This window comes from Felis catus, chromosome D3, assembly GCF_018350175.1.
Source record: "Felis catus isolate Fca126 chromosome D3, F.catus_Fca126_mat1.0, whole genome shotgun sequence".
In the NCBI taxonomy this organism is placed as follows: domain Eukaryota; kingdom Metazoa; phylum Chordata; class Mammalia; order Carnivora; family Felidae; genus Felis; species Felis catus.
The window spans coordinates 32866819-32878879 of NC_058379.1; the positions used below are offsets into that span (position 1 = coordinate 32866819).

The following is a 12061-nucleotide window of genomic DNA, read 5'->3' on the forward strand; positions in this document are numbered from 1 at the left end:
TATACAATAATATATATTTACTTTAAATAAAAGTTAATTTTCTCCAATATCTTAATATCTTTCTCAGTGAGGATCATCAAAATGTGAATCCAAGAACTATTCAAGTTAGTAATATAAGTGATGACTATTTCAGAGCATGATAGAATACATGTTACTGAAAAATGTGTGGACGTTAAAATAAAAATGGAATCTTCAGAAGGAACATTATATGTTTAGGTATTAATTTCCTTCTTTATATAAATGTAGACTATTAGAAACATAATCACATTTGACACACCACAGGCACATAAGACAAAAGAATGTCAGGTTTAAAACCTACCGAAAGAGAAAAAAAGGATTATCTCTGAAAGAGCATAATTGCATTCATCCCAGTCAACCCAGAACTGTTGGGTCCTAATTCTCTTTCATTTTATTTGTAATGAATTATGGTTTCTGATACTTATTTTTAAGTAGCCTTAACACACCTATGTGAAAATACATGTTTTCAAAGGAAATGGGTCCTTCAGTTTTCTCTTTTTATTAAAAATATTCACGATAGAGCTCAAAAACACTTTCACAGGTTAGGTGCTTTGGATTCCTTAGTAATCCCCTCAGGAGTTACTGTTTCTGAACTTGGCATTGAATATGAAATCCCTTATCAGGTGTGAGCCTTTCATGTGAAGAAGAAAAACATGTGACTAACACACCTTAATTCTAATTCCTCATTACATGATAAGAATCACTTTTTTTCCTAAGTCAGAATGATATAGGAGATATTTTATGTTACTTATTTTCAAGCAAACATGCCCAGACAGACTTGAGAATTCAAGTATATGTCTATGAATGTGTAAATCTGAAGTTGCATGGGAACGCCATCTGCGATTTGAGCTAGGACCTTGTAGTTTTGGGGGACCTCTTCGATACATACAGTGTCGCAGAGTACTAGGGGACACCCTATAGCTCTAGCTGGCTGAGTCACTGCTTTGGTCCTACCCCTTACGCTCCTCCCTCATCATCTCCTTTACCCCCTCTAAGCCATCCAGTTAAAGACACAGCTCAGGGAGCACCTGGGTGGCTCAGTCGGTTAAATGTCCCACTTCGGCTCAGGTCATGATCTCACGGTTCATGAGTTCGAGCCCCGCATCGTGCTCTGTGCCGACAGCTCAGAGCCTGGAGCCTGCTTCGGATTCTGTGTCTCCTTCTCTCTCTCTGCCCCTTCTCCACTCACGCTCTGTCTCTCTCTCTCTCTCAAAAATAAATACACGTTAAAAATAATTAAAAAAATAAAAAAGCCACAGTTCAGTAAAAAAGCGTTCCTGCTGTGCCAGACACCCTAGCCCCCTTTTCTAGCCAGTTTGCCACTTCTAACCCTCCCTTTTAGAAATTCTAGAGCTCTGACTGGTTACACCGGAATGCTTATCAGAAGCAAAAATCAAACGAAAGGATGCAAACAAAAGCTTTAAAAAAGGGTAATCCTTATCTGCCATCTTGCTGCAAAGCCTATAGGACACCATGCTCCCGCTGAAGAGACAGGGTAGGGGCTAGAAGGTGCACACTGGCCCAGGCTTCGGTCAGAGCATTTTACACACTGTCTGTTGTACACACTGCTTTTTGCATCACCTTCCCTTCGAAGAGAGGACTCTGAGAAAGAAAAACGTCTCAAGAGCCCTACACCGGGTGATGAAAACTTTGAAATTCTGTTACTGTTGGGAACGTACACACATACACACACACGCGCGCACACACACACAGGTGCACGCACAAATATGTTCTTTTGGCACAGCTATAAGAAAGATGAGTTTCTGAGAAATCTAACAAATATATTTTCCTTTGACACATGCTTAATCCAATTACCACATAACAATATTTTGAAAATATGCATGTACACCAACGAAAAGAAAATTACAATTTATTTCACCCTTTTGCATGAGCCATACTGCCATCCCAATGGTTAGGAAAGTACCCGTAAATACTGCAGATGTGAAGCAAACTACGTTTTTCCATCATAGAATAAACACTCAGAAGGGATCCGTGTTATTTACAGCATGCATTCTCTTCTCATTTGAGCTACAGGATGCGCATCGTAAGAGCGACCTGAATTCTGTTCTACTATTCCCATGGAAGCGATCACTTACCATAAGTATTTCTCTCTGCTTACGTAAATTCTATTCTTTGGTTATCCGGGAAACTGCTGAGTTATTAATTTAGAAATACATATAGGAAAAAGTACTATCAATATTTTCCTAAAGGTATGCTACTTTCCTGATTACCGACCTCACGAATACATTCATAAAAGCGTTTCTTACAACCCTATCGTCTTTAATATTTTTAACAAATGTTAATATTTTGTTATGAAGGAAAGCATTTCTCTAGGCAGAGAGCTAGATTTTAAAGAATGTCAAGAATAAAATAATATTAGCATTGATTCTCAAGCAATCTCATTGAAAATGGGTCTCTCTTGAACCATTTAAAATATTTCAAGAAGGATTTACTTACCTGGGAATATTCAAAGTCAGTGATAGGAGCTATACTCTTGATATAGTCTGATCGAAACTGGTTTTCTGGGTTGGCCAGTGGAACTGGAGGTATGATAGTACTCATAGCAGAAACAATTGTCTAAAATGGAATGAAGAAAAAAGTATATGGATAAATAGAACATTGAGGCTCCGTGTATAACAACTAAAATATACCAAACAAACATTTTTTAAAAAGCCCTTACCACAATAGCGTCTTTAACATTTTTCCGAATGTCCAGGATTTTCTGTTTCTTTTCCCTATATGAAGAGAATTGTTATTAATTTAGTTCACTTTTAGCACTCACTTGAAGCAGTTGATGTGGGGTTTTAAACTTCCAGCTGCAGCATGGGGCTAGATTGGTTTTCCTGGGGGTCAATGTCAACCCCTAAGACAAAAGGTGCAAAGTTTTTAACTGGTAAAGGAAAACATGCTTTTTTTCTAATCTGTACTCTAAGCAAACTTGAATGCATGCGTTACAGACCATATATAGTTGTATACAACTACGCAGGCTACACATAGCCTAGCAAAGTGGTTATGAATACTGCATATAAAAGCTATACAGCTACACTTGTAAATACATTTCATTTGAATTATCATATGTCGATAGTTAGGAATTGAAATAGAAGCAGACAAAGGATATAGAGAAAAATATTTAGTGACATATTGGTTAAGTGTACTCAGAGCAAAACTAATAACACAGACAAATACCTCAAGAACATCTAATAAGTCATATTTTGTTAAGCAAGTTATTTTATTTTTTGAACTAGACACCACCAAAAGGATTAGGCTAAATATTACAAATTCAACAACAGGCTTCTCTTTTCCTCCCTCTCAAAAGTCTGCTCGGTGATCAAATTAACTGTTTAAAGAAAGCACTTTGGGGGAAGCTAGAGAGAAGTGAAAAAGTTCGCATGCAGTTTGGAGGCAAAAGCAAAACTGGTCGATCGTTCCTTACTCAGGATTAAATCCATTGACATGCAGGATCCTCATTTGTTTGACGATAGTGCTTTTCCCCGACTCACCAGCGCCTGCAAACAAACAAAAAGATTGCTGTGATCTGTAGCCCAACACCGTTGCCATCGCTGCCGACAACCCAGACAGCAATTACCCTACCCAGCGTGGGTATTTTCCAGCACGCGCCAGCTCCTGGCTGGAGGAGCGGGTCCCCGGTCGCCGGCGGTGCGCGCGGCCCCCTCCCGGCCCTGCCCGCCCGGCCCCCGCGCTGGCTCGCTGCGCTCTGGGCTGTGCGCTCCGCTCGGGCCGGGGCCGCCAAGCGCCCACCGCCCTTACCCAGTAGCAGCAGGCGGTGAGTCGCTTTGTAAGCCAGACGCTCCTTCTGCAGCTGCTTCTCGATCTTCTTGTTGGCCTCGCGTCGTTCTTTTTCATCGACGCCCTGGTCTTCTGCGGTCTTGCTGTTGCCCAAACACCCCATGCCTGCCCCCTTGGATGGACGTCGGGCAGAGTTAGGAATTTGCACAAAAAGCAATAGAGAGTTGTAGATGTGTGTAGATCCTGCGACGGCTTCTCCTCCTCGCTGCTGAAAGAGATGCTCTGGTCTCTCGGTGTTTTTCGATCAGAGCAAGCGTTCCGTCTCCCTCCCTCTGCCCACCGCAAACTCCTAACTCAAAAGGATGCGAGGACGACTCGCGGAGCCAAATAAATACTTTTTAAAGGTAAAGGCTTAGTATTTTCTGCTGGACAAACAGCATGGCATGAAAGGAGACGGGGGCCGAGAGCGCCGAGCTCTGCCGGAGCCAGCCGGGATGGCGCTGCGCCCTCCGCTCGCCCCGCGTCTCCGCGCCCGCGCCGCCCGCCGAGCTGAGCCCCGCTCAGCCCCGCCCCCGCCTGCGCGGCGGGGAAGCGCCCAACGGGACCGTGAAGATGCCCGGGCCCCGCGGGCTGCTGGCCGACCGCGGCGCGGAGGGACGGAACTCGTCGCCGGGTCCCCGAAGGGCGATCGTGGGCACCAGGCGGCCGGCTCGCGCTCCGCGCTGCCTCCGCCGTCGGACGCGCGCCCCCTCCCGGTTCCGAGCGACCCCCGCGCCTCCGCCCGGCCGGGAAGGGGAGCTGGGCCTGCTGGCGAGGATCTGGCAGGGGCGCTAGCGCTAACGGAGCTGGAGGGGTCGGGAGCTGACCTCTAGGAGCCCGGCCCCGCGGGACGCTCACCCGCGCGGGGTCCGCACCGCGCCCGCGTGGCCCTCTCGCACTCGGAGCCCGGGAGAATGGGTCTGGGCGTGCGCTCCCCGCCGATGTCTCGGACGCCTCCTTGCTCCCAGGCGGGCGAGGACTCGCGCAGGATCATGCATATTCTATCAGGGAGGAGGATCTGTAAGAGGCTCACCAGTCACACCGCCTTTGTTCGTTCATTTTCTAGACTATTCCAGCGCACCCACGCTGCCGCCTCCCTTAGCCTCTTGTCTTTATCTCCAGCCCCCGTTTCTCCTTCGCAGTTCTCTGAACAGCTCTACTACTTCCCTAGGAGACTCCATGGCCTTGAACTTGGCATCTTAGCGGTGGAACTGATGAAGGCAGGAGACCGGACTGTGCTCTCATTCGCTGTGCTGAGTGCGAGCTCCCAGAGACGGTCCGTCCGCAGTCTTGCAGTCGACTTTTTGGATTTGAGGGAAAGATGGCAAAAGAGGCGACCTAGCAGAAGTCCAGGTCCCAGATCACTTCCTTGTGCAGCGCTGTTAGGGCTCGGTGAGGCCGGCACACAGATTCTTTTACATGGCCTTGTTCATCTGTCTTCTATGCCCCAGTTTCTTCCCTCCCAGCCTACATTTGTCCCTTTCTCACCAAGGCCTGATCTTCTTTACAGAGACCAAACATCAGGGCGGGGGTGGGTGGGTGTGGGGTGTTTTCCTTGCTCTGCTGCCCCCTCTCCTCTGCAGCCTGCACCCAGGGGCACAGCCGGCTTCACTTGTCCACTTGTCTCTTCTCCTCTGGCTCTCCCCTCTTTCCTCAGCCTCCCCTTTTCTGCTGGCTTGTAACCTCAAGTGGACAAACGTATTCACCTCTGCCTTATTCAAAACCAACAGCACCTTCTTACATCTCAGGCTCCTTGTTAGTGTCACCATTTTCCCTCCTGCACATGGCAGCCTAGAGTTAGGAAGGGCATCTGACTCTGGCCTGACTTTCTTTACCTCCTGTTCACACCTCTCAGCTCCTGGCAGCCTGGCTTTGGCCCACCTCCCTACTGAAGATATTCAGTATATTTCAGAATATTGAAAATACTCTCATTAGGGTCTTCAATGGCCTCCTAGGCACTAAACTTCATTCATGAACTTAGGTCTTTACTTTCTTTGACCTCTCCAGGGAGCTGGCACTGACCCTCCTTGAGACTGTCTTGTCCTGTGGTTTTGATGTCCTGTTCACCCTCTGCCTGGTGGAGGTGCCTGAGACCCCACCACTCTTTCTCCCCTTGCACACATTCCTGGAAGGGCCGACTGTATCCTCAACAGTCTGTGCACACGGCTCTATGCCCACATCACATCTCCATCCCGGCTCACCCGCTTATCCAACGCCGTCCCCAAGCACACCTCCATTTCTATGCCTCACAGGGATCCTCACTTCTACCTGCCAAGGGCTGAGCTCCTCCCCTAAGCCTACCCCCCCCCCCCACCCCGTTCCTCTCTGTTCTCTCTCTCTGTGATAAGGGCCCCTGATTTTCCAAACCAGAACATGGGAGCCATTCCTGACTCCTTTTCCTTCTTGCAAACCCGAGTAGTTACTGTGTCCCAAAGAGTCTGTTTCCTAAATATCTGTCCTGTCTTTTCCACCCTATCTTCCATTGCCATGGTCTTAGATCACGAATCTAACCTGGACTTCAGCAATGGCTCCTGCTCACTCACTCCAGTGCTGGTACCATGTTGCTGCAGTGACAATACAGATCTGCCATGTTCCCGTCGCCTATGAGGGCTTGACCATGATCCTTCAAGGCTGGGTTGATGTAAACTCTGTGGCCACAGCTCTCTCAAGTCTCTCCCCTTCCCAGCACTGCCCTGCCTCTCCTTCCAACTACTTGTACTTCCTGAACTCCCTAGCTTATCCCTGGGTCCACATGCCGGTTCTTTCTGGAATACCTGGAATACGTTCTTCACTCGGCCACCTCCTAATTATCCTTCCAGCCTCACCACTCCCTTCACATGCAGGTTAGGCCCCCTTCCCTGTGCTGCATCGTCTCACCAGCTCCTTGCATTGTAATGGTTTATTTGCAGCTTTCCCCACAGTTCACTAGATGGGCGACTCTACGAGGGCCAGGTCTGAGTCTGTCCTTTACACATGCAGCACCTGCATCCAGTCCAGGGCTCGGCCTGCAGGAGCTGCATGCCCCAGGAACCTTCATGGAATGGATGAATGAATTCATGAAAGCCAGAGATAACTCTGCTCAAAGTCTGGGGTCTCATGAAAGGAATTTTGTGATCAGGTTTTAAGTTCAGAGAGTACTTGTCCAGGTTAGTATCATGTCGAAATTATTCTTTTCGACAAAAGCAAACCTCCAGTGCCATACTATACTCTGAGCTAGGTTGAAAGTTCTCGTGTTGTGTAAGGGGACTATTTATCACTGTTGCCAGGCCTCACACCTCGAGTTAACACAACTGTTCACATGTGGCAACAGCAACCTGGCATGTACTGTGGCTACTGGGGAAGTCGGGAGGCGAGAAAAGGTAAGTAAAAATTGCTTAGTGTAGTGGGATGTTTATAAGGATTTGCCAACTTTTGTAATGCCAAGATTTTTAGAAACTGTTAGTTGGAAGAAAAAGTTTCAAAACAAATCCCATGGAAACTTATAAAGTTAGAACCCCCAAACCACACTTTGAAGGCAGCCTGATAATTCGGTGACCCTAAAAACATAGCAAAAAGTTTCCACTTGTTCAGATCTAAGAATTGGGGCTGTTACAAGACAAGACAACAGGTCCAAAATGGAGTCGCTTATGCTAAGCCCCGCATCACCAAACTGAGAATCAATTAGTTGTGACTTTCCCAGAAATGAAATCTTAAACCTGTCAATCTGGAACCACCAGATCAGCACTAGTTAGATAATCTGCCTCATACACTCCTGTCATCCCCTAACGGCAAGGAACCTTGCAATAACCAACCCACTTTTTAACCTAGTGTAATTGCCTTGTTTCCACTCCCGGCTGGATATGGAAGTCTTCATTTTGTACTGCTCCTCGGAGCTACTTTCCATCAGCTAGATGGGGTGTTGTCTGATTTGAATCGAGTTTTGCTCAAATAAGCTCTTAAACATTTTAATATGCCTGAGTTTATCATTAAACAGGGTTAACGATAAATTCTTATATTTGGAATTCAGAAAGACTTACGTGAACAGGTATGATGAAAAATATGCCATAATACACCCAAGAAGTTAATATATCAATATAATAATAATAATAGTAATAAATAATAATAATAATCCGTGTAAAATAGCTTCTACTAGTTGTCCACTGATTTCTGGCACTGTGCTAATCCTTCCCATGGAGTAATTTGTGTAGCATTTGCAGTAAGGAACTATTGCCAAGATTACTTCCAGAAGCTTAGAAGGGCGAGGAAGAGGTGTATCTGAGATATAAACCTTTGCGTCCTGGCTGCGATATCTGCACTGTACGAGGTACAGCGTGCCCACAGTCCACTGCTAAACATTCGAAAATAGAAAGTCAACGTCCGTATACAGTGATGCAACAAAGCCAGTTTTACCTAGTCTGTTATCAGGTAGGAGTTCAAGACACTTTTTTTGTTTTTCTTTAAATCCAATCATCTGGCCTTTTTCTAGTCTGGTCTGGGAAGCGAATCCTCATTTGTGTTTTAAACCATGGGATCAGAATCCCAAATCCCAGCTGGCTCTGTTGCGGCAGCAGGAGGGGAGCTTTTGGGGAGCACCCAGGGTAACCTGGAGCGCAGGCAGCGCGAGCATCTGTTGCCAGGCAACGGCTATGCAGCAGCATCGCCCTCACCAAGAAGCACGCACACCCACCTGCAGAGACTAAGGGCTGCCCTGCAGCTGCTTGCCCTGAGAGGAGGGGGTGGCAGTGGGGCAGGGAAGCGCCTGCGCCTGCCTCCGAGGCTGGGAAAGGCCCTGGGCTCACCAAGGAGAACTGAGAAGGCACAGAGTTTGAGGCAGAAGGACAAAGGTCAAACAAAGTGGTGTTTTCCTCACTCTTGTTGATATTTAAGACAGGGTATCTCAAGTCTGAGTGCATTTGGAAGTTTAATTATTTAAATTTCTTTTACACTTAGTTTTGTGACTTTTGAAGAGTGACTTTAAAATTTGGTTTTGCCTCCGACCCTCTGATTTAAGCTGGCACGTGATGAAAACAAAAAAAGAAACTGCACCTGTTCTCTGGTTAGCTGAACTCAAGATAGTGGCAGCAGGACCGACACCATTTGCTTCCCCCTTAAGGAGGTGCCGGTAGAAGTGTAATTAACAACCGGCTGGAACATTCAAGGAAACGGTTTCAGTTTATGACAAGCCTAGATGATTATTTGAAAAATGTAGTAACTGGTCTTGGGGTGGCATTTTATGCTTTCCAACTTCCTGAACGTTAAAGCTGCAGTAAGAATTTTAGAACAGATGAATCAAAAGTTTTAGAAGAAAAGGAACAAAACAGTTTAGGAAAGGTGCATAGTTAACTAATTCCATGCAAGGGCAGTGTTCCAAGAAACTAAAAGCTGCAGCCAGTTTTGCTAAGCCCCGGGCGGAGGTGGGGTGGGGGAAGGGGGTGGTGCCAGCATGGCCACCGGCTGAGCGGATGGTGTGCACACAGCCGTGCCACTGTAGACAGCTTGCTGTTGTTTTATCTCTTTTCTTTCTTAGTGCATTGGTGCAAATAACCCGTGTAGGTTATTTTCCCTTAGAACAGAGCTCACTGCATGACCTAATTACCATACACTTCAAAATACTGTGGTTAAAAAGTTGTACATTTTTTATGGAAAAGCAGGGACACATTCAGTTTACCCTTTCTGTACATAATACTCTGCAATCAAATACTTGAGAATTCATTGAAATAATTTGTCTTTTTTCGCCCTTGCTCCTCCAGCCAAAGTAATATTAAGTAGCATTTGGAAGGGCCATGCATAAAGGGTAGTGATGCAGTCTGTTTAGCGGACAGCTTTAAAAACTAAAAGAGCAACGAATCTGTAGGAAAGGTATTTTAACTGTCTTTCACCCTGCCCTGTGTCCAAAAACCTAGGACTGAAATACCCTCATTGGAATACACAACTCAGTGTGACAGGCAGGAGTTTAATTACAGTATAAAAATAGAAGTGAGACTACTGAATACCTTAAAGAAAACAACAACAAAGACTCCATAAAGCAGACTGGGCAATCTGCAAACGGCGTGAAACCATTACAGTGTTGCAGTTCAAAACATCTGTGAAAGCTACCAAGCGGGTCAGGTTATGAGGCAGAGACATCAGAAGGGCAGCTTGTGGACCCCCCGCGTATATTGCAAGAGAAACCACACGCATCAAAGTTGCATTTAGTACACATTTCCCAAACAGAAATCAAATAAGGGGCTCAAGAAGGACGAGTGAAAATTAGCCTTCCACCAGTAAAGATTAGCATCCCTAGCTATTTTATCCTGATCTTCAACCTTAGATGGCCTAAAAAAATATGGGACTACAGCAGATTTTCAGACACAGGTTGCTTAATTGATAGATTTTGATACTGATGTAAAATTGCAAAGATAGTCTGAACAGTTTTAAAGATCTTTCTTTCTTTACTAATTAACAACCATCAGATGTAAGATGTAGAACTTGCAAACAAACAAATCTACCATATGTGAATCAATTTTACATTTTTTCTTTTTCATTTTTTTTAAAGTTTTTATTTTAATTCCACTTAGGTCACATACAGAGTTATACTAGTTTCAGGTGTACAATATAGTGATGCAACACTTCCATACCACACCGTGTGCTCATCCCAACAAGTGCGCTCCTTAATCCCAGTCACCTGTTTCATCCATCTCCCTGCCCCCCACCCCCCCACCTCCTTCTAGTAACCATCAGTTTGTTCTCTATAGTTAGGAGTCAGTTTCTTGAATAGTGCTTAAATCTAAGGAACATTTTATGATAAAAATAGTTTTAGCATTTAGTTCTAGATACCATGAGTTTTCTAGTCCTCAGCTAACTATATCCACCAACACTTTTTTTAAAGATTCAATCTCATGCAATCTCTGGGGTTAGAAGAATGCGCCCGGTGATTAAGAGTTCTCGCCCAATTTAGTTTTTTGTAAAGTGCATCACATTCTTCCCCTGATTGGGAGCAAAAAGAGACAATGTGATGCACGTTTTAAATGCTTACAAACGTTCTCTTGGTGTCAGTGAGGTGCCCTTATGGGATGCCAGAGCTTCAGGAGGCTTGGTGACATGAATCCTGGTTTTCGCGCGCCTATTCATAGGGTTGGACTTCAGCGATGCCTGCCTGCCTCACAATTGTCCTCCTAATTTAAGCAAATCCAGTAACAATATGCTAAAAGGCAAGGTCATTAAGAGAATCCAATTTTGTATCTACGCAATATAGATTCATGTCATTGAACACATGTTTATCTCTTCCTACAGGCCATCATCTGTGGAGATGTACCACTGAAGCCCTTTTCTCACCTTCTCGAGCAGCTGGGGAAATCAAACTAGCACACTGCCATCATTCAGAGGTCAATGTGTGACAACATGCATGAGCCCAGGGCTGAAAGGGGTGGGAGGGTTCATGGAATTGGCAAAAGCTTCACCGAGGAGGAGGGGCCCCAGGTTGGACAGGGTAGGGAGTAGGAGCACACTACAGGTGAGGAAGAGCTGCTTAAGTAAAAGCAAAGGGGAGGGAATAGGTATTGCACAGGACGCAGAGGGACGCACGGTGCACCGTGTCTGCGAGGTGGGGTGAACCCAATGAGCCCCAGGAAAATACATACTCTTGGCATGGCAATTTTCCTAAGATAAAAGCTCTCCCTTGGCTTGTGTAGCTCAGAGGTTAAGAGCATGGGTTGCTGAGCAAGAATGGCTGGTCTCAAATCCATTTTCTGCTGTGTGGTTCTGTTTCTTTCTCCATAAATGGGTGAGGACAATGGCACTCACCTCATAGAGTTACGGCAAGAATGTTATGAATCGGTTCATCTTATCATAGAGGCTGGCAAGGAGCAAGCTCTCACTAAATGTAGTAATTATTATGATTCAACATTAATTTAACAAGTACATATCCACTTAATTCCTCTACATGAAGCAACACGTTGTCCTCGATGAGCTCCTGATTTTTTCTACTAGGCAGACACACGAGCAATGGCATATAGTACAGTCAACAAAGATTGGGTGAGGGTCTACCTGCACTCAGCTGAGCAAAGTACTAGCCGCTGGCTGGGGACATAAAGGCAGCATGTTGGAATCAGAAAAAAAAAAAAGCACAAGTGGTGGATGGATAGACAAAATGTGGTCTACACATAGGATAAAATAGTATTCTGCTTCAAAGAGGAAGGACATTCTGGGGACCCCTGGGTGGCTCGGTCTTTTGAATGTCTGACTCTTGATCTTGGCTCAGGTCATGATCCCAGGGTCATGGTATTGAGCCTTGCATTGG

At 45.6% G+C, this 12061-nt stretch overlaps 1 protein-coding gene across 3 annotated transcripts in view; it reads right to left on the reverse strand.

Moving 5' to 3' along the window:
- Positions 1–12061, reverse strand: part of GNAL (G protein subunit alpha L) — a 153339-nt gene that overhangs the window by 104577 nt on the left and 36701 nt on the right. Inside the window, exons 1-5 of one of the 3 annotated variants that reach the window (XM_006938772.5) lie at positions 4663–4792; positions 3787–4030; positions 3452–3524; positions 2699–2753; positions 2476–2595 (exon numbers count right to left, since the gene is read on the reverse strand). In XM_006938772.5, the coding sequence (XP_006938834.1) occupies positions 2476–2595; positions 2699–2753; positions 3452–3524; positions 3787–3928 (390 nt within the window). In that variant the 5' untranslated portion in view covers positions 3929–4030; positions 4663–4792. Of the gene's footprint in view, positions 1–2475; positions 2596–2698; positions 2754–3451; positions 3525–3786; positions 4031–4631; positions 4793–12061 lie in introns of those variants that run through there. The other 2 variants (XM_003995009.6, XM_019814977.3) reach the window with 2 other exon arrangements.